We start from the raw sequence: 21,412 nt of genomic DNA, 5'->3' as shown, positions 1-21,412 counted from the left end.
ATTCTTCCAATCTGGTTCATAAAATATTTTTCAGAACACGGGATAGTTCGGCGATTAGCTTGTCCTTATACACCAGAACAAAATGGTTCTATAGAAAGAAAACATGGTGATAGTAGGGGGTATGTTTATGCTTCAATACAATAAAGAATCTGAAGTTAATGGTAGTGATACATTTATGAGTTATGATTATGTAGAGAGTTCATGTGCTGGAGTAGGAGAAGTTACAGCTGCTGGGGATGATGAAAGGGAAAAGGTGAGGATGATGAACATACAAATGTTGGGGATGATGAACCTGCACATATCGGAGATCCTGAAGGTACAAATGTGGGAGAAGAGCAAACTACAAATGCACAACAACGTGAAGCTACACCTGCAGTGGAAGAGGAAGATTTTGTTGATCCAGATTATATTTTAGAGCATGATGATAATGATTTGATACAATGAGTTGAACATGTTAGAAAAGGGAGACCCAATATTATATCATTTGTTAACACTAGTGGGAGGGATCAACACAGAACTTTAATTTAGAAGAAAATTCATCAAAATATGTCGACTCAGTATATTTTGAATTAGATTCTAGAAATAGAGGCAGAAGAAGGTATTCAAAATTCAATTCTCCTGAGAATATGGTTGATCCAACATTTAAGATAGGAATGTTGTTCAATGATGATGAAGAATTTGACCAATTCATTAGTGGTCAACCAATAAGCATTTTTTACCTAGTAACACCCTAATTCCAAATCATAAGATCAACATAGTCAAACCACCTCATCAGTGTTCTATAAATAACACTAGTCTCTTGTTGTGTGAAGAGTTCATGGAGTAACTCAATATCCCAATCAAACGAATTAGGAATGAAGAGATCACTAACCTTGAAGTTTTCGAAACCCGAAGTAATCGAAAAGAAGATTCGATAGAGCTGTTTATCTCTCACCCATGGATCCTGCCACACACTGATAGATTTTTCATTACCAACCTTCCAGTAATCCAAGAGACGATCCGACGGAGTTGTTTATCTCTAACCCATGGGTTGAGTTCTGCCACACACTAATAGATTTTCCATTACCAACCTTCCAACGATATCCAATAAATGAAGTAAAAGTTGAAAATTCCAGACACTCCTCCAAATATAGCGAGGTGAGAAACCCAACCTAACAAAATAAATCCCCATTCGGATAATATTTAACTTTAAAGATGTTATTGACAAAAGAATTTAGATATGACGACTAATATTTAACTTTGAAAATGTTATTGACAAGAGAATTTAGATATGACGAGAGAGAATCGTCATCCCTGTTTACCTATCATAACTAGATTGAAATCACTAAGTTTCTAAAATTCAGGTCACCCCCTTTATGGGGAATACACAAACTTCTCATTAAGAGTGAAATAAAAAGATGCTCTCTTCTCTTTGAATGATAACAAGACACTAAGTCCGGATGCATATAATGCTCTATTCTTTTAAAAAGAGTGGTATATTGTTGGAAACGTTGTGGTGTGGTAAGTGCTATTAAGTCTTTCTTTACCACGAACTGTGATCACTCACACACTGGGTTAGATTGGAGCAATATTTTTTAAAAACATGTTACCCATCTTGAGAGATAACGGGCGGAACGACCTCTCAATCTACTTACTGTAGCTCAGGAATAAAAACGTCTGTCTAGACACTCCCTCTTCTTCCGACCCCCCTACACCTACTGCTACATGAGATCTCATTTGTCACTTCCCTCGCTCGTCATGTGAGAAAGAATGGACTTTCTTTAACTCACTTACAGCTTTACAGCTCCACAACTAAACAAGCAGGAATTTATCGAAATTTGTGACGATCTTACATAGATGATAAGATCTTCTACCCTATCTATGCTTGTTTCTTCTACCAAGCCAATCCATGAGGAAAAGAGTTAACCTAATAAAAACTACTGCAATGCAAGAAATAATTTAACATTCTCATTTCGCTCCAACTACAATCTCCCTTGCATGAAAAAGAAAAAAACTTTACCATAATACGAGTAATGAGTAAAATTAATTAAACAACATTCTCTTATTAAGACTGATGCCTGACAACGCTAATGAATCCTCCTACGATAGCCCGTTGATTCCACATATCCTAATTTTAATATTCCTCTATCAGAGCAAATTAAACATCTGAAACTGTTCAACAATTGCAACAACAAAAACACTCGTGAAATAAAATCGCTTCCAACTATACGAATCATTATTAGTAAGTCCGTAAGTCCTCCCATGATAACCAATTGATTCCACATATTACATGATAACCAATTGATTCCACATATCTTCGTTTTAATATCCCTCCACCAAAACCCTCCACCAAAACGTAAAATAGAATCACTTAACCAGTTGTACGAATCAACACTAAACAGTTTATCACACCAAAGTTATAACTTCTCCCAAAACCGTGTACAAATCAAAACCATTATTCTTAAAATTTTAAATTTTCCACAAATTAAAATTATTTAAAATATTAAATTATAAAAAAAAATTATTTTTAAAACTCCAAATTCTCTCCAAATTAAAATTATTTAATAATTATTGAATCCTTAAATTTTTTTATTATAAAATTATTAAACGCTAAATTCAACTATATCAATCCAAAAATTCTCAACAATCCAAAAATTAAATTTGACAATATTAACACGAACCCAAAAATCCTCAATTTGAAAATATACAAATATCTTTAACAAAAAAATAATAATATCAACCACCATAAAACATAATCCTCAGTTTAGAAGATAATATAACCCCACCTGCAAAACAATATAACAAATATAAAAAAACAGTCAATCCTATTAATAAAATTAAAATATAAAAATATCCCGAAGGTTTATATTCAAAACAATTTTACCCAAGGAAAGTATTTTTTTAAACAACAAAATATTTAACCCATGAAGGTGGATGTACCAATTGAACTAATTCAATTGGTAATTATTAATTTTCTTTTACATATATTTACATAAAAGATATAAATAATATTTACACAAAACATCAATGATATACATTAACGAACGAGCTAAGCTGGACCGGTGCCGGTAACACCCAAATCCTTCTTATCCTCATCTTTTCCGGCGCCGAACACTGGACCACCTTTGCCGGCTGCATCAGGGACTTTATCCTGGATTTTATCAATCTGAATCATCCCCTGATCCTCCCTTGAACGCAGCTCTGCCTTGGTTTTATTCTCTCCTCCACCGACCGACGAGTACGTGGTCGCCGTCGTTGATCCCGGCGGTTGTGCTCCTTGCGCTCCCGACATCTCTATCCAAAATATGCTTCAATTGTGCAAAACGGCCATCTGGCTCACCGTTTTTATAGTATGAGCACCGCTTCACACAGTCCTATCGTAATCCGATAGGACTGTTTGTTTTTGTCCGCTGATATACGGATTTCAAATCAGCGGTTGACGTGTGTGTAGTAAGGATTTGATTACAGCCGTTGATGATTGAAAGTTTCATATCAATGGTTGAGATGGACAGTGTAATATAAGAGAGAATATATATAGAATTGACAGTTTGACACGTTGGCAGTTGATGTGGCATATTCTGGCATTTAAGCTTGCAACGGTGTAATATAAGAGAGAATATATATAGAATTGACAGTTTGACACGTTAGCAGTTGATGTGGCATATTCTGGCATTTAAGCTTGCAACGTGGTATCCATGCATCATTACACCTCCTTTCTTTCTCATCCAAATGATTTTTTTCCATCGTCCATCTCTTATGCCACCTAAGCTATCCATTTTTTTTGTGAACAAAAAACCTATCCATTTATTTATTTGTTTATTAAAGTACCGTATCAAATAAATGATATATATATTTTGACACGTGTAATATGGATTCATAATTATTATAAAAAAATTTATTATTTTAATTATTAAATATGGTCATAATATTTGTATCTCAATATAAATTAAATAATATGAAAAAAACTTCTTAAATACCTTTCAATTTGTTTAAAACGAGAATAAAATCTAAAATTATTTCGGAGTCTTTCAATCTAAATGTAAGGTTTGATAGGTTGGCTCTTAAGTTAACAGAATGTTAGACCTTGTTTGATAAACCACTTAATTGCTTAAATTAAAATATTAAACACTTATTTAATTTAAGTGCGTTTGATAACGGTTGTTTTTTCACCATTTAAATTAGTTAATTAAGTTAAAAACCACTTATTTTGATAAGTCAAAATATTTAACTTATCATTTTAAATTAAACATTATCAACTAATATTTTTAAAAAAATTAAATCATTCAATATTTTCAGCACTTAAAATTCAGTACTTATTTTTTCAGCACTTAATTTTCAGTTTTATCAAACAGCACCTTAATGTACAATGTCCTTTTATTCAGATGATTAAGTTAATGATGTTACTGACTATGATCTAGAAATGATTTAGAAAAAGGAGGAGTGAAGTAAAAATAATATGTACTTTGTGTTTTTTTGGAATCACTGTTTATAGATGTGAGTGAATATTACTTCTACGCGTCATATACTTTCGTATCTCTTCCTTTACCATAAGTTACAACACTTTTTAGGAATTAGAAGCATACATTTAGAATTTAGTTATATGATTGTGCTTTTTGTATAAGGTCTTTCATTGGTCCATGTGTTCAACTTCTTCTAGCTTATTATTTTGAAGGTATTTGATTGCTCATTTTCATACTTCTGTTTGTATTTTCATTTCAAAAATAAGAATTTCAGATGTTTAGTTAGTGACCTCTTGTTTGCCTTTTACATCTGAAAAATAACCTTTTATAAAAGCAGAGAATCCTGCTTTTTCAAAAAGCAACTTTTTCGAACAACAAACCGCAACAACAACAACAACAACAACAAATTCACCCTAAGATTTTAATCCATCTTAAAATTTTAATCCGTCTAAATCTAACGGTAAATGATCAAATTCATTTGATCATCATCATGGTCCATATAAACACTATTGCTTTAATATTACTATCATATTTTTATATATATATGATCACATGTAGTGACAGATTTAATCAACTAAAGCAAGGAGTATAATTTTTTTATCCCAGTACAAGTTAAAACAACATCGTTTTAGACTAGATTGGGCACCTTTCTCCATTTGCAGAAGTGCAATTAGCATTCCTGCACATGAAGATCGAAAGGAGAAAAAAGGAGTGAAATCACAAGAGTGGTTCCTGGCGTCTAAGGTGCACCATAATCTCCTATCTTCTATCTCCGTCTTTACTCGGATAGAATTTATAGATCACATAACATAATTATGAAATTGACACATCAAACTTTTACCGTTAAATTTGCATATAATGCAAATCTATAAAATCTGATATTAAATAGAAATATGTATAAAATATTACATTTCATGCGGTTAAGTAATTTTACATTACTTGCTAACAAAATTGAAAATAGGAAAAAGCTAAAAAAGGAGGAAAATACAAAAAAAAAAAAAAAAATTTGTATTTTCATCAATTTGTAAGAAATCTAGTTTTCCAAATCGATGAAACATAAGGTTTTTTTTTTTTACTTTTCCAAGAAAATATCATGTGGTTTTTTTACACTTAAACACTTCAAAGGACTCTGAAATAAAGTTAATCTTTTCCATAAGATTGAGGCAAATTTGACTCTTATCCATATATATAAGAACTAAGGGTCAAAATAGCTCTGAAGTTGGTAGTTAGGGTCGGTTTATCTCAAATCGAAGTTTAAGTATCAATTCAGTTCCAAAATTAGCAAAACTTGACAAATTAGCCCAAATTTGACAAACTTTCAAGTATTAAAACCGACAGGAATTTTCACATGCACCTTAATGACTGTAAAACCAATTGTTTTTGGGCTAATTTGTCAAATTCAGAGTTGAGTTGATACCTAAACTTCAATTTGACTAATTGAACCCGCCTGCCAACTTCAGGGTCATTTTGACCCTTAATTCCCATATATAATATCACAAAGTTGCATAGACAGCCAAACTTACAAAGAAGCCCAAGAAAGCACCAGCAATGACTTCAAGTTCAGTGTGTCCAATTGATTCTTTCAATGGATTGAAACTATCCAAAGAGTTTTCTGATTCTTCTTTGGCATCAATGCTTGGAGATATCAACAACTGAGCAGCTTGTCTGGTTCTGTTTTCTGAATTAACTAAAAAAGGTGTAGCATTTGGCAGTTCATTTACATAAGGTCTTCCTTCCTTTGATGAAGAAGTTTCCAGTACTTGAGAATCATTTACTGAGTTAACTTGCTTCTTCTTACTTACCAGTTTGTTCATAACTCTTGCATGATTTCCAACTTCTCTTCTTACACCCTGACAAAATCATAATAATAATAGTGAAGAACAAGCTCTGTTGATACGATAGCACGATTTATGGAGACAAATTGACTAACACAACAACACGTTTGACGTGATTAACATTTTGTTGCATGTATACAATATTTAATTGTATAGAATATATGATTATAACACAACAACCCGTGTTGCCACTTAATGATCATACACTGCCAGTGAAAGCATGAACATGACGTATAAATCTTGAGATGAAGTTAACTGTTGACCTAAACATCCCTAGCCCCTTGAAGCTGCTTAAAGTGACATGATTAGCCTGCTAAGTCCTATGTGCCAGAGTAAGTGGAGATTTAGTTGAAGCATGTATCACTTTAAACAAGTTCACGGAACCAATAGATCACTTTAAACAAGTTGGAGGGCTAATAGATATCCAGAATTCAGAAGGCCAATCAAATTATTTGCCAAAATACAAGAGACTCTTGATGTATTCTCCGTTAATTTTTAGTTTGTTTGTTTGTTTTTTCTTCATAGATCAAACCTTTTATTCGGTTGAATCCAGATTTTGTTAAAAAAGATTCTAGGGTATCAACACGTCGGTACTAGTCCAAATTAGCTTTGGTAACCAAATAATTTTCCACCTTTAATTTTTGAACCAATTTTAGTGCAACTACTGGGTTGATTTGGTGTTTAAGTATGTTTTGTTTTGTACCAATTGGGTTAGCTGAGTCGACTTGCTAGTTGGACTAAATTGGTTAATAAATGAATGATAGAGTAGTTATTTGGACTAAGTGAATGCTAGCATAGCATGTCTCTTCTTCATGTCCCATTGTCATTCTTGTCCTCCAATCGGAGCTTGGCGCTAAATTTACAGCATATAAAACATTGTCTTCCAATAGTCTACTCTGCACTATAATTTTCAAACTCTATAAGCAATCTAAACCTACCAAATGATCTTCTCCTCAAGCAAGAGAATTGAGTTAGAACCTCAATGAAAAGCGGGTTCATTCTTGAATAGGCACCATTTATTCAAATTTAGTGAATTATGGGTCAAAATGGCCCCTAGAGGATATGAATTTAACCCAAATCAAAGTTTACGTATCAACTCAACCCTAAACTTGGTAATATTTGACAAATTAACCGAAGTACAATCAACTCTTCTCCACGTAAGTCAACCTCTAGACTGTGATCGATTGAGTTGTTTTCAAGCAAAAAACTTCACGAGTATTTCAGAAGGTAAATACTTAGTCTATAAGGTACTACATTTGCAAATTAGGCTGCAACAAAATGGTTCTTAATAGGGTTTATGGCTCGGCAAGGAAGATGGAGAACAAGACAAGGATCTAATGGTAAGGCTTAGGAATTGTCAAATAAAAAATGAAAGAGACAATAGAAAAAAAAATGGTGTTGTACCCATGAAAAGCATAATCAAAAGATTAAGCAAAAGAAAGTTTCTCCAAGTCAAAGTTTGTTGACTCAACTCAACTGTATGAGATGTAACTTTTCCAAGTGCAGCATAGTGTAGGGGGATGTAGTTGGCCTGTAGGCTAATTGGCCCAAGCATCGGTACTGCTCCAAGAATGGGAATGATGAACGGAACATATCAATGGCTGTTCCTCCCAGAATCAAAGCTAGTATACGGATTACTACAGGGGACAAAACTCATTGGTGTAGGATCTCTGCTACCCCTGGGCTAGTGAACATGCACTTGGCTTAAGTGGTCTACGCTTGTCCATCAGGGACTAGGAGGCAAGCATTCTGTCCTTGGGAAAGAGATGTCTCAATAGGGAAGGAGCCTATGGACATTTTGGGGTCGTCGGGCCATAGTGTGCCGGCGCTCCTACGAGGTACGAGGTTTTATACACAGGGAAATCTTGTGGGAAAGTATTCAGAAGTGACTAATGAGTATTGGCTTAAGTTCGCCTATACTCCTGAAAGTCAGACTTGGCAGAATGATTACAGGGGTTGAAAAATTGCAAGCAAGAACTTAAGTCCTAATTCATGTTTTACATATGAATATTTCTTTTTTGGTTACAATTTAACATCATAACATTACCCGGATATCTTCTTTGTCCATAAGGAGAAAACAAAACGTAAAAGAACATTTCCAAGCCTATAGCAAACTAAAATCCAATGCATGAATCAGTATCACTCAAATCTAGTAAAGAATCCTAAAAAATGAGGAAAAACACATGGCAAAAAATGCCTCATACATAAACATTCCCTCCATGTTGGCCATAAAAGTTTGATTGTCTCTCCGAACTGCGAAAACAACCGATTAACTGCTCAAACTTGCTTAAAGTGATTGACCTATTGGCACCCTAAAATTACTTAAAGTGACCTATTGACTTTCTAAACTTGCTTAAACTGATGTATGCTTCAACTTGTCCAAATTTTCTCTTGCTTTGCCACATAGGACTTAGGGGGGTTAATCATGTCACTTTAAGCAACGACATGGAGCTAAATAGTCGTTTTCAAAGATGGAGGGTCATCAGTCTTTTCTGGACAAGCTTGGGGGCCTAACATTGTATTAGGCAAAAACAAAAACAAACCAAAAAGGGTTCAAAATATAAAAGACGCTATGTTGCACGGATACGAAAACAGACACCGAAAATGTTATTTCTAAAACATAACCTTCAAACAAAAATAGACACATGACATGGAACAAAGAGGGACACTGACACTGACACTGACACTGTACGGAATGCAAAAACGCTACTAAAGAGAAGTGTCATTGCAACATAGAAAAGACATACGGAACAAGTATGGTATATTGTAATAAAACTTTATCCAACAAAATGCATTCTTAGTTCATGGTTCTATTGAATTTCCTTTTGACTATGTCGCATTATGCTCAATTATATTCAATCAGACATTCAATGAAATTCAGTACCTGAGCATCGTACATGACAAGACCAGCATAAACCACAGTAAGGCCAACAATTGAATCCGAAAAGCCCCTGAAATGAAATATAGAAGTCCATTAGTTCACAAAGCTTCCAACTTAGAAATCGGTATTTAATGAAGAAGTAAGGAGGAGGAAAAACAGATACAAAAGCAATAGCAGGAGCAGATTACCTCTCTAAGGCAAGAGAAGTAGCAGACGCAACAACAGCCTACATGCAACCAATTAATCAACTGTAAATCAGCTATACAATTCGAAAAGAAATGGAAAAATTAAGGCTGTCAAATTCTGACATGACAACATGATGTGCATAGACAACCGGCCTGACATGACTCAATTATCATTTTTGTTACATTTATATCATATATAATCATGTAAAACATATATATCGCATAACACATTATGACATGGCAGCCCATTTCGACACCCTTAACAAAATTCATATTTTTAACCTTGTACTTGTTAAATTTTTTACATTTAGCCCATATACTCGGCAATGTTAATCCCACCTCTAGCTAATGGCACCGTCAGGCATGCATCATATGCGCCATTTGGAATGTCTAATGTGTCATGTAGCTAATGCCACGCACCACTTAAGGGTGCATATGACGCACGCTTGATGGTGCCATCAATCAGGGGTTGAATTAAAGGTGTCAAAACGGGTTGTCGTGTCTTAATTGTCTTACGTGATCTATGTATTCCAGTTCACATGATTATATATGACAAAAATTACAATCCTGTCAAACAGGTCATGTCAGGCGAGTCATCTCTACAAATCGTATTGTCATGTCAGAACAATAATCTATGTATATGGGTGAGATGTCACCAGATTAAAAGTCTTAAATATCAAATTCTTGACAAGTGCTAAGGCCAAAAATATGATTGTGCCAAGATGTAAGCAGAATAAACAGAAGTGCAATAAAAAGAAAAAGTGAAGAAACAAAGGAAGAAAGATGTTGAAAAAAACATACAGAGGAATGGGTAGAAGGGAAGCCACCAGCCTGAAGAGCAACCTTAAGATCAAAATCTTTGCCATACAATATCACAGAAGTGAAGGGCTTGGATAGTTGACCAACAGCTGCTGATACACCAGCTGCTATTAATACCTACAATAAACCAATAATCACAAAATTATCAATTAAGAACACAAACACCAAATCAAGTCTTAATACATCAGAGGCCTCCTATACTTGGCCAAACAATCCGATTGCGCTCCTTAACTTTGGAGATGTTTAAAGTGGCCTATTAGCTCACTGAACTTGCTTAAAGTAGGCCTACCGACTACTGAACTTGCTTAAAATGATTCTCACTTCAACTTGCCCAAATCTTCCACTTACTCTGTCATGTAAAGAATATGGTGTTAATCATGTCACTTTAAGCAAGTTCGGGAGTCCAATGAGACGTCTAAATTCAGAAAGCCAATCGGATTATTTGGTGAAATACACAGGATTCTGATGTATTAAGCCCCAATTGAAATTCTACGTATAACCTAAAAAGGAGTTGAAAACAAAAAAACCTTGTTCTGAGCAATCCCAGCAATGTCTTCAAGGCTCAATTGGAAGCAAGTGATTTTAGGGCTAGTACTAGTCTTAGATGACTTTTTGGGCATTCTAAAAAGGGAAAGACTGCACTTACTAAAACTGTAAAAACGGTGGTTTTTGGAGTCTGAGAAGCCAGATAAAATTGGTTTTGAAAACAGAGAATTCGAATTGCAATAAGGTGCATAACTCCAACACTGTGACACCATTTTTCTCCGATGAATTTTCAGCTACTCCACCCAACTGGAAACTTCACTGCATCTCATTTCCCCTTCAAATTTTCAACGGAAAACACAATCTCACATTAAGAAATACATACATAAAAAAACCTGTTTCCCCTAAATTAATCAGAGAAAGATGAATTAAATTCAACAATTGTCAATGAAAATGAGTTGACTACCATTAACTTGAAGCAGATGATGAAATAATGAGGTACTCTGAACAATACTAATTGACAAAAGCAGTAGAACGTTTTCGGTTACCTTAATCGGACTAACTAACCTCGCAGAATTCATCGTCTGAAGATTCCGTAAGCCTATCTGACTCTGTTCCTTCCGATGAAGCCAAAATGGTCGGATGAAAGGCAGAGGAAAAAACAACTGAAAAAACAAACGATAAATATACTCTTTCTTTTCCATATGTTATTCTGTTTAATTTATCATATTTATTAACCATAAATTTTGTAATTTAGAGAATATACTAGTTTTTGGCCCGTAATATATAAATATTAATAAAAATATAATCTAATAATTACAATTAATGACATAAATGTGTTATATAAATTAAATATTATTATTTAATTTTCACATTTACTTTAAATAATATTTTTATAGATAAATATAATAATAAAATAAAAACTAATATATTATATAGGGTAAATTCTAAAAAAAAACCCTGTAGTTTGATGTTGTTCCAAAAAAACCCTTGTGGTTTGTTATTACAAAAAAAAGGACTGTGGTTTGCGCCGTTACCCAAAAAACGGAAATTGGCTTAACACCGTTAAAGTGCTGACGTGGCACATTGGTAAAACGGGAAAATCGAATTTTTTTTATTTTTTTCCCTCTTCTCTCTCCTTCTTCTTCCTTTTCTTCTTCTTCTTCTTCTTCTTTCTTCTTCCTTCTTCCATTCTTCTTCTTCTTCATCCCTCTTCTTCTTCCTTTTTTTTTCTTTTTTTCAAGTTTTGGAAATTTCCAGATTTCTTCGGAAATCTGGAAATTTCCAGAAATCTGAAAATTTTCCAGATTTCCGACGGTACCATTACGACTTGATCTCCACTGCTTTTCCCAAGTTCACAACATCTTCACTGCTTAAAGATTGATAAGTATTATAGAAGTTCATTACGACTTGCTCTGTACCTTGGAAAACTTCGTCCGTCAATTTCTCAGTATTAGCAAAGAAATAGGATTTGGTTTCATTTTTAAAAGCCACAAGATTCAAAGTGAGAGCATCTAATGCTAGAGTCACAGGAATTGAACCTAGTTTTCGTTGTTGGAATAGATCAACGATGCAATAATGTTTTCCTTGAACATCGAATTCATTGCCCATAAGTAGTACCTTGAAATTTCCAAACGTGTAATATCGTACTGTCAAAATTACTCGTAAATCTGCCAAGAATTCTGAGTATTTTTCAGCAGTGGATTCATCGATGTAAAATGCCAAATTTGCAGCCATTTTGCTGAGGATTCCAAATTTCACCTATCAAAGTTACCAACCTTAATGAGTTTAAATAATTAAATTTCTTTTTCATATATATGAAACTCAATAAATATGTCAAATATACATACTGGGAAATTAACTTAAATTAATATGCATATTTTGCTGAATTTTCCAGATTTTCAGATTTCTGGAAATTTCCAGAAATCTGGAAAATTTTCAGATTTTCGAAGAAATCTGAAAATATCCAGAAATCTGGAAATTTCCGAAACTAAAAAAAAAAAAAGAAAAAAAAAAGAAGAAAGAAGAAGAGGGATGAAGAAGAAGAACAATGGAGGAGGGAAGAAGAAGAAGAAGAAGAAGAAGAAGAAGAAGAAGGAGGAGGAGGAGGAGGAGGAGGAGGAGGAGGAAGAAGAAGAAGAAGATGAAGAACAAGAGGGAGAAGGAAGAAGGAGGAGAGAGAAGAGGGAAAAAAATAAAAAAATAAAAAAAAATCGATTTTCCCATTTTGCCCCTGTGCCACGTCAGCACTTTAACGGTGTTAAACCAATTTCCGTTTTTCGGGTAACGGCGCAAATCACAGTTCTTTTTTTTTGTAATAACAAACCACAGAGGTTTTTTTGGAACAACATCAAACCACATGGAGGAAGTGACACCTCAGTTCCATCGTTACTGTTTTATATTATATATAGATATATAGAAAATTAGAGAGATTTTAGGGATTAATTTAAATTCTGTAGTACTCTTAAATATATGGGATAAAATAATCTTTTTATAGATAAATATACATAATAAAATTAAAATTAATATATTAAATTTTTTATCACTAAAAAAGGAGGAAGTGACACCTCAGTTCCATCGTTACTGTTTTATATTATATATAGATAGATGTGTAGAGAATTAGAGAGATTTTAGGGATTAATTTAAATTCTGTAGAACTCTTAGATTATAGTACGGATACAATAATCTTTTTATAGATAAATATATATAATAAAATTAAAATTAATATATTAAATTTTTTATCACTAAAAAAGGAGGAAGTGACACCTCAGTTCCATCGTTACTGTTTTATATTATATATAGATTAGGAATAATTAAATATTTATCATCGAACCAATTAAGGTTGGTTTGAGTGATTAAGGATCTCAAGTTATTTAAGTTGAGATTTCAAGTCCGAGTCTTAGTATAAGCAACAAACTTTAATTGGGAGAGAATTCACTTATTAGACGTCTCATAAATCTCGAACTGAAAAATCCGACAAACTATAAAAAAAAATATTTATTATCCAACTATTATCTAAAATTAATTACTTAATTCACTATTAATGGTCGAAACGATAAATATATTCATATAAAAATTAATTAATATATTAGGGTTAAATTTTTATATGATTTAACATGTTTTCTAGATAGTTTTTACATTAAAATAGATTAAAAATTGTAATATACAGTTTTTATTAAGTCTTTGCCATTAATAACATTCATACTCTTAATCCTTTTGCTATCAATTGAAGATGGCGAGAAACTCAACATCATTTGTCTCGAGAATCCGCCATGACGATAAAAATAATTTATTGATGATGTAAACGTTGGATAATAGGACGTTTTATGACTTAAAGATTTCATATTTATCTCTAATGATTTATTAAGTGATCCATATAAAAGTAATATCGATGATAGTCGTCAAAACGGCCTAAATTCATACCTTATTATATTTTTTGTTGGGGTATGCTTTTGTTTATGGGCATTTTGGTGACCAACGAGATCTTGAGATATCAAGAATTTTCTCTCACAAAACTTGCGTGAAAAAACCTAGAGGGGTTGATTGGTTGCTTCCTATGCCCATGAGTTTCATCTCATTAGCATGAGATGAATCACTATCCATAGGGCTATGCAGATTGAGTTCTAGTTTCGATCCGTGTATCGAGTTCTCGCTAGAGAGGTTCAAATCAAGGAAGTCTTATGAACTTGATTTATGAATTTTAGATTTGTTTTCACTCATGATTATGTAGATATGATAGATGAATCAAACCTAGCAGATATGACTGATTATTGGTAAAAGAAAATTAAAAAAAAAATTGTGAATAGAAATGGGATGAATGTAGTGTTTATATAAAGGGTAAATTAAACAGAGTATTTAAAAAGAAATGAAATAAATCTCATTATATGACTAATGTTTTAGAGATTTTTGTTCTATTTATTTTAAATGTAACTGTCCACACTGAAAAGGAAAAATCTATAAAAGTATATCCTGTCATTTTTTTTTTTAAGTTACAAGTTTGAATTACTAATAATTATAATACGATGGAACTTAAAATTTTGATTGTAATTTACTTGTAAATCCATAAAGAAAAGAAATCCATAATGTATTCCATCTATTAGAGATTAATGTAATAGAGATTTTTGTTGTATTTATTTTTGAATTGCTATGTTGATAAGGTTTGAGAGGGCGAGCCTTGGCGTAATGGTAAACGTTGTTGTTGTTGTTTAAATTAAATTTTCTCTTTGAGTTTTATATATGGCTTTATATTTTTAATCATTCTTCTCTATTTTTGAATCACATAAATATCATAATTTCCTTATAATGAAACCTATTATAATTTCTATATTATTGCCACTAATTTAAAAAATGTTATGTATATGCCAGAGGCATTGCGAAATACCGCACTAATGCCGGCATGGCCATGCGATGGAAATGTTGTTGCATCGATATTGCATTTACCGAGCCATCTAGCGAACATACCATAAAGCACACGAAGGACTTGTTGCTGGACAACCCCTGTTTTAGTGCTTCGAATCTGATGTATCCGAGTCCAATCAAATAGAATTTCCTTAGCTGCCGAGATCGTGCTAAAGACTGAAGCCACTGTGTTTCTCGATAATTTAAAGTGAGGTATTTTGTGTGGAGGGCGTGTCATAACTGTCTGCCGATGCGAGTCAAGCTACAACATCATGGTATCCCTGTAGATCCTCTGTAATGGCGACGTTGAAGACTCGTGACACTTGTTTTGGGACTGCCCGTTTGCACGAGAAGTCTAGAGGGAGACGTATCTTCTACAGCTGATTCGGAGACAAGCAAAATCAGCTGTGAACTCAAGAGGGTTGGTGTTTGCGGTATTGCACGAGGCCTCTACCAGAGATTCTTCAAGGTTCACAATGCAACTGAGCTAAAGTGGGAAAAAAAGATCCCACTTTCACAAACTATGCTTGATCACGGGATTTTACTTCCTGCTAATAATCCTGCTTTATAACTGGCCGGTAACCCCACCTAGGTAACCTACCACTCCAATTTGAAGGGCTTACCTTTGAACAGAAAGTGTAACAACCTAGAGGGAAATTGATCTAGAAAATGACTATTAGTTAGACGAAATAGTCATTTAATTGAAACTCTTACGAAGACTGTACTAGAGCAGGCTGCCATGGAACACAACTACACTTGGCTTGAAAAGAAGCATTAGATGGGCGAAGATAAGAAACTAGATTAGATATGTTTTTTCGCTAAATTCAATGCGGGAGCTTCCCTTAGGACTGCAAGACTGGAAATAGAAGCCTCTAGCACTAAAACTATATATTCATCCTCAATAAGTTTTTTTCCTATAATATATCAAGTCAAGTATATTAAGAGGTAATAAACTTAACTGGCAGGGCTTCGACAGGATGAGAGAGAATCAGTCATGTAATTGGCTCGCCATTAAAAGAAAAGCAACTCCCACTTCCACTAGCTTATTTGCTAGCTAGTCTATAAACCCGATATCCTCCTTTGCCCTTGTAGCATAACCTTACTTAATCAAAATAGTAAATATAAGTTCTAATGAGAAGAAAGAATTGAATAAAGAGGAAGCCGCAAACGAACTCAAAAGGGATCATGTGTGGCACGCGCTGTCTTTATCTTTTTATCGAGATTGGCTTGGTATTAGTGTACCGGTCTAATAAAAAGGATAGGGGGAAGAAGCGGGTCAGTTGATTGGTAAGCCGACTTAAAATCACATAAATATCATAATTTTCTTATAATGAAACCGACTATAATTTCTATATTATTGTCACTAATTTAAATTTATTATTCAAACATACAATAAATAATAATTTTGTTATTTAAATTTTATTTTATCTCATTTAACAATTGAATTAAGTCAAAGGACTATAATACAAGGTACAATATCTTATAATTGTTTACCGAGTAAAATAAATATAAATGTCTTGTTTTTCTTTTTTTTTTCTTTCTTTCTTTTTTTGGTTAAACCATCTGGTACTCCGAACCACATTGGTCGACTAATCCGAATTCGGGGCGGGTCTAAGGATTAGAGTATTTAAATACCTCCCAATCGTCGTTGTGGGGGATCGATCCTGAGACCTCCCTACCAAACACAGCCCCATGCTACCACTGCCCCAACCAACAATTGGTATTTTTTTTTTTTTTCAATAAATGCTTTGTTAGAAATAAGTGATTTAATGTTAAAATAAAACTGGCTAATAAAAGAGGTGTAACATTTTTTATAAGCTTAGGATTTGAAATCAAAATCACTAATTTTCTCCCTTTCTGATCTGCTGTCGTTAGGGATTTGGCATTCAGATCCACAATGCTTACTACCACCACCACCACCAGACGCCTTCTTCTTTCTTACTCTTCACCTTCATCTCTGATTCCTTCTCCATTTCATCAGATTACAGCTATCATTTCTCCCCTCCATACTCATCATTCGGCCACTGACTTCAATCAAGTTGTCTCTTCCTTTGATACGCTTCTTCGTACAAGACCCCGACCTTCTGTAATCGAGTTCAATAAATTGTTGTCTTCACTGGTTAGGATGAAACAGTTTCAGACTGTCATTTCTTTGTGCAAGCAGATGGAATTGGTGAGTATTAAGTCCGATGTTTATACTTGTAGCATCTTAATTAATTGCTTCTGCCACTTACAGCGTGTGGATTTGGGGTTTTCTATTCTTGCTACAATTTTGAAGCTTGGTTTTCATCCTGACATTATAACCTTCACTACTTTGATTGATGGGTTATGTAGAGATACTAAAATTCTATTGGTTATCAACCTAATGTGCCTACTTAAAATATGTGATTCTGAATGGTCTATGTAAAATTGGAAAGTTGCATGTGGCTATGGGTTTGCTCAAAAGAATGGAAGAGAAAGGTTGTGAGCCTAATGTGGTCACTTATACTTCTATAATTGATGGACTTTGCAAGTATAACTCAATTAGTGAATCGTTTAATCTTTTCACAAAAATTAAGAGTCAAGGTATTTTGTCTAATGTGGTCACTTATACTTCTTTAATTCATGGCATGTTCACTTTGAGTAAGTGGAAGGAAGCTTTGGCATTATTCATCCAAATGTTGAGTAACAATATAACACCAAGTGTAGTTACTTTTAGCATATTGGTTGATGGACTTTGCAAGGAAGGACTAATAGTAAAAGCTGAATCTATTGTTGGAATAATGATTCAAAAGGGTGTTGAACCTAATGTTGTTACTTACAGTTCATTAATGGATGGATATGGTCTACACGGCAAAATGCATCTAGTTAGAAATGTGTTTGATGTGATGATGAGAAAGGGCTGCAATCCTAATGTGCATACTTATAGCATCTTGATTAATTGGTACTGTAAGAAGAGAATGATTTGTGAGGCAAAGTAATTTTTTTATGAAATGCTTCGTAAAAATTTGATTCCTGACCATTATACCTATAGTTCTCTTATATGAGGCTTATGCCATACAAGAAGCCCTTGGGAAGCCTTGAAGTTTTTTAAGGAGTCGTGTGCAAGTGGCTATATTCCAAATGCAGTAACTTACTCAATTTTGCTACATGGCTTTTGTGAACACGGACATCTTGATGTTGCGTTATATTTATTTCATGAAATGCAAGTGAACAAGTTGAAGCCCAATATGTTTATATATAATATCCTCATTGATGGCATGTTCAAAACCGGGAGGCTCAAGGATGTGAAGAAATTGTTGTCTAAACTTTCTATTGATGGGTTGCAGCCTACTATTCCCACGTTTAATATAATAATCGGTGGACTTATCAGAGAAGGATTCATGGATAGAGCATATAAAGTCTTCAGAGAAATGAAAAAGTATGGTTGTTCGCCAGATAGTGGCACTTATTATTATCCATGGATTTCTCTGACTTAAGGATCTATCAAGGGCAACAGAACTTATTCGCGAGATGCGTGACAAGGGCTTCTCTGCAGATAACACCACATTTGCGTTGGTAGTGGAGAATGATGCAATTCTGAAATTACTGTAACATTGTCTTGATGGGTATGCAGAAGAAAAGATGAACTGACACCTTGAGAGGTTAGTAGCCTTTTCAAAATACTCAACTTATTCATATTTAATTTTGTTTTTTTGAACTCAGCAGATAGGAAGTTGCTGCCTTATCCTTTTACATTTATTTGAGTAATTATTTCACTTTTCTCTAGACCTGCATGTGAAAACATACATCATTTGAACCATAAAATTTAAAATGTAATGGTTTCAGCATATAGTATTTTTACATATATTTGTTTGTAGAACAAATTCTTAGCAGTTGCTGTCTATAAAAGCAGAGTTCTATAGAGCTCATGAGACATTCAGGAAGTTAAGTGAGTAGATTGTAGAGTGTAGTATGTAGATAGATGAAGTAGAATTTAAAGCAAGGGATGTCACATCTATAGATTGTTGAGCGCTAGACGGTTAAACTATTTTTTTATGATTGTGTAACCATGCACAAAAGTAGAAATATTTGTTAAATTACAGAGGCCAAAACTGAAATACAGGAGAATTAGTAGTATCAAGTTATGGAATTTTTGTTTGGCGTTAGAGTCCATTGGCACCAGGGGCGGAGACAGGGAGGGCCTCCGGCCGCCGGAACCATCATGGTTACGAGTAGTTTCGCCCTCCCTAATATTAGTCTATATAAATTCTATATAGTAATATTTCATTGTTTAAAGGTAGATGAGATGTTTAAAAACACTTAGATCTATTAGGTACTCCCTAAATCCAAATTTCTAATTTTTTTTTAGCTAAATCCAAATTTCTAATTTTTTGCCATGTTTCTAAATCCAAATTTCTAACTTTTTTGGCCTGTTAGGCCTCCATAAATCCAAATTTCTATTTTTTTTGGGCTCTTAGATCTCCTTAAATCCAAATTATTTTTTTTTTTGCCTGGTAGGCCATCTGAAATCTAATTTTTAAATTTTTTTACATGTCCAACCCTCCTTAAATCCAATTTTTTTTATATGTTAGGACTATTAAACGAGACCTAGCTTAATTTTGAGAAATTGTACATTAGTACTTAAAATTAGTTCTTGACCATTCAAATTATAACATTCATATATAAAGGGCGGCCCAGTGCACTACGCGTCCCCGCTAAGCGAGGGTCCGGAGAGGGGTCCCACCACAAGGGTGTACTGGGGCAAGCCTTCCCTTGCCAATTTTTTGGCAAGAGGCCGCTCCTAAGACTCGAACCCGTGACCTGCGGTCACAGGACAACAACGTTTTATGGTTGCGCCAAGGTTTATATACCAAAAAAAAAAAAAAAAAGCAAGTTCGATTTAGCAAATTTTTTTTTTTACAAACGCACGTGTAAAATCGCCCCCTCCCCTCCCCTCCAACCGAGTAATCCTGTATTCGCCACTGATTGGCACTGTTATTTATTTTACATTGAAATCTCTGTTGGAAGTTCTATTGCACTGGGCAGAATTTTTATAAATTAATTTGGGAAATGGTAGGAGCAGAGAAGGATGGTCTAATTGAGCTTCTGATTTTCTATTGTAATATTTGAAGTTGAGCATGACTCAACTTGATTATTTGCCAAAATTAAATTTAGCAAGTGGGATTCAAGCATTTTCTTTTTCCTAGATCGAGGTCTTTTTGCAATTCGAGGAAAGGGGGCTTCTTAAAGCACCGAAATCCTATGGGTCAAGGGGTGAATTAACTCAACGTAGAGTATGTTAGTTGTGTTCTATGAAAAAATAATAAGTCACAGGCTTCCTACACCATTCATACAGGACCAAAGGATCAAACCTCACAAGTAGAAGAGATAACATTGGCACTGTTACGTTTAGATCTAAATGATGCTAGTTTGGGCTTATTTTACATTGAAATCTCTGTTTTTGTAGTTGATTAATTATAATTTGTCATATGTATGATAAAAATCTGATTTGGGTTTCATTCAGGTCCTTGAGTGCACCGGGATTAAGAATCTGTATAGAGGAGAGGAGGTTGCGGATGATGAGATGAAGAAAGGGATAATGGAGAAGAGGAAGATGATGGGAATAAGAGAGGTTTTAGAGAGAGAAATTAAGAGAGAGAAGAGAAGAAGAAAAATAAGAAATTAAAGCGAGATGGAGAAGAGGGTATATTTGATTTTTATTTTTTATTTTGGAGTTTGTTTGTGATAATTAGATAATAAGAGGGTTTAATTAATAAAATAAATAAATATAAGGACCAAATTAACTCTTTTTCCTTTGACTTTTGTTAGTCAATTTTGTATGTGTTTGCTAACGGAATGAAGTACATGGTACCACTTTGCAAACTTTTAAACCACATGGGTGCAGTTCGAAAATTGGCCAAACCACAAGGTTTATTTTTGTACTTTTCCCTAAATTTAACTGCTGCTACTTTTCCAAGCGAAACGGTAAAAGAAAGTGCTTTTGTTGCTGTGGAATAACATGTGACCAATAATGTCTTTCGTTGCCACACGTGAAGAGTATAGGCTCAAAGAAACGTCAAGAATGATTTTTGAAGCTCTGATATATACACTATTGAACTAATAAATTAAGTGATGCTTGGTTTAGCTTTTTGGAACGAAATGGTAGTTGTTTGACTCGTTTCTGTCCCAAATAACTATCAGTAGACTAGTAGACTGTAGATGTTGAAACAATCTGTTTCAAAATATTGAAATGATTATAGCACTCCAAGTTTATTTCTTGAAAAGTGTCTTTAACATAAATAAAAAAGAATTTGTACTATTTCTGGTTGAAATGAGAATTAAATAATGCTGATTTGGTTAAACTCAACATATCCTACAAATCTACTATAATGATGTATAATAAGCACAATA

At 33.9% G+C, this 21,412-nt stretch overlaps 2 protein-coding genes across 3 annotated transcripts; both read right to left on the bottom strand.

Moving 5' to 3' along the window:
- Positions 1-2,816: 2,816 nt before the first annotated feature.
- On the bottom strand, positions 2,817-3,564 carry LOC136206842 (uncharacterized). The gene has a single exon (XM_065998029.1). It carries the CDS (start codon positions 3,269-3,271, stop codon positions 3,029-3,031), a length of 243 nt encoding a protein of 80 aa, XP_065854101.1. The 5' UTR covers positions 3,272-3,564; the 3' UTR covers positions 2,817-3,028.
- Positions 3,565-5,320: 1,756 nt separating this feature from the next.
- Positions 5,321-11,331, bottom strand: LOC136206841 (uncharacterized). Of its 2 annotated transcripts, none has more exons than XM_065998028.1 (6): positions 11,191-11,331; positions 10,687-10,979; positions 10,142-10,276; positions 9,344-9,381; positions 9,159-9,225; positions 5,321-6,289 (listed from the first exon to the last, which is right to left on the bottom strand). In XM_065998028.1, exons 2-6 carry the CDS (start codon positions 10,915-10,917, stop codon positions 5,933-5,935), a joined length of 828 nt encoding a protein of 275 aa, XP_065854100.1. In that variant the 5' UTR covers positions 10,918-10,979; positions 11,191-11,331; the 3' UTR covers positions 5,321-5,932. The 2 variants fall into 2 exon arrangements, with proteins under 2 accessions (XP_065854100.1, XP_065854099.1); XM_065998027.1 differs by having other exon boundaries at positions 11,210-11,331.
- Between the last annotated feature and the right edge of the window lie 10,081 nt (positions 11,332-21,412).

This window comes from Euphorbia lathyris, chromosome 9, assembly GCF_963576675.1.
Source record: "Euphorbia lathyris chromosome 9, ddEupLath1.1, whole genome shotgun sequence".
Taxonomy (NCBI): domain Eukaryota; kingdom Viridiplantae; phylum Streptophyta; class Magnoliopsida; order Malpighiales; family Euphorbiaceae; genus Euphorbia; species Euphorbia lathyris.
The sequence above is the reverse complement of the archived record's forward strand: the minus strand, read 5'-3'. Positions and strand labels throughout refer to the sequence as shown.

Bases quoted from the DNA above. Each gene is read 5' to 3' on its own strand.
- LOC136206842 (XM_065998029.1), bottom strand. From the start codon at position 3,271: ATGTCGGGAGCGCAAGGAGCACAACCGCCGGGATCAACGACGGCGACC.
- LOC136206841 (XM_065998028.1), bottom strand. From the start codon at position 10,917: ATGGTGTCACAGTGTTGGAGTTATGCACCTTATTGCAATTCGAATTCT. The intron at 9,382-10,141 runs GTATGTTTTTTT...GGTTGCATGTAG, and splicing joins TCCCTTCTACCCATTCCTCT to GCTGTTGTTGCGTCTGCTAC. The intron at 9,226-9,343 runs GTAATCTGCTCC...ATTTCATTTCAG, and splicing joins ACTTCTCTTGCCTTAGAGAG to GGGCTTTTCGGATTCAATTG.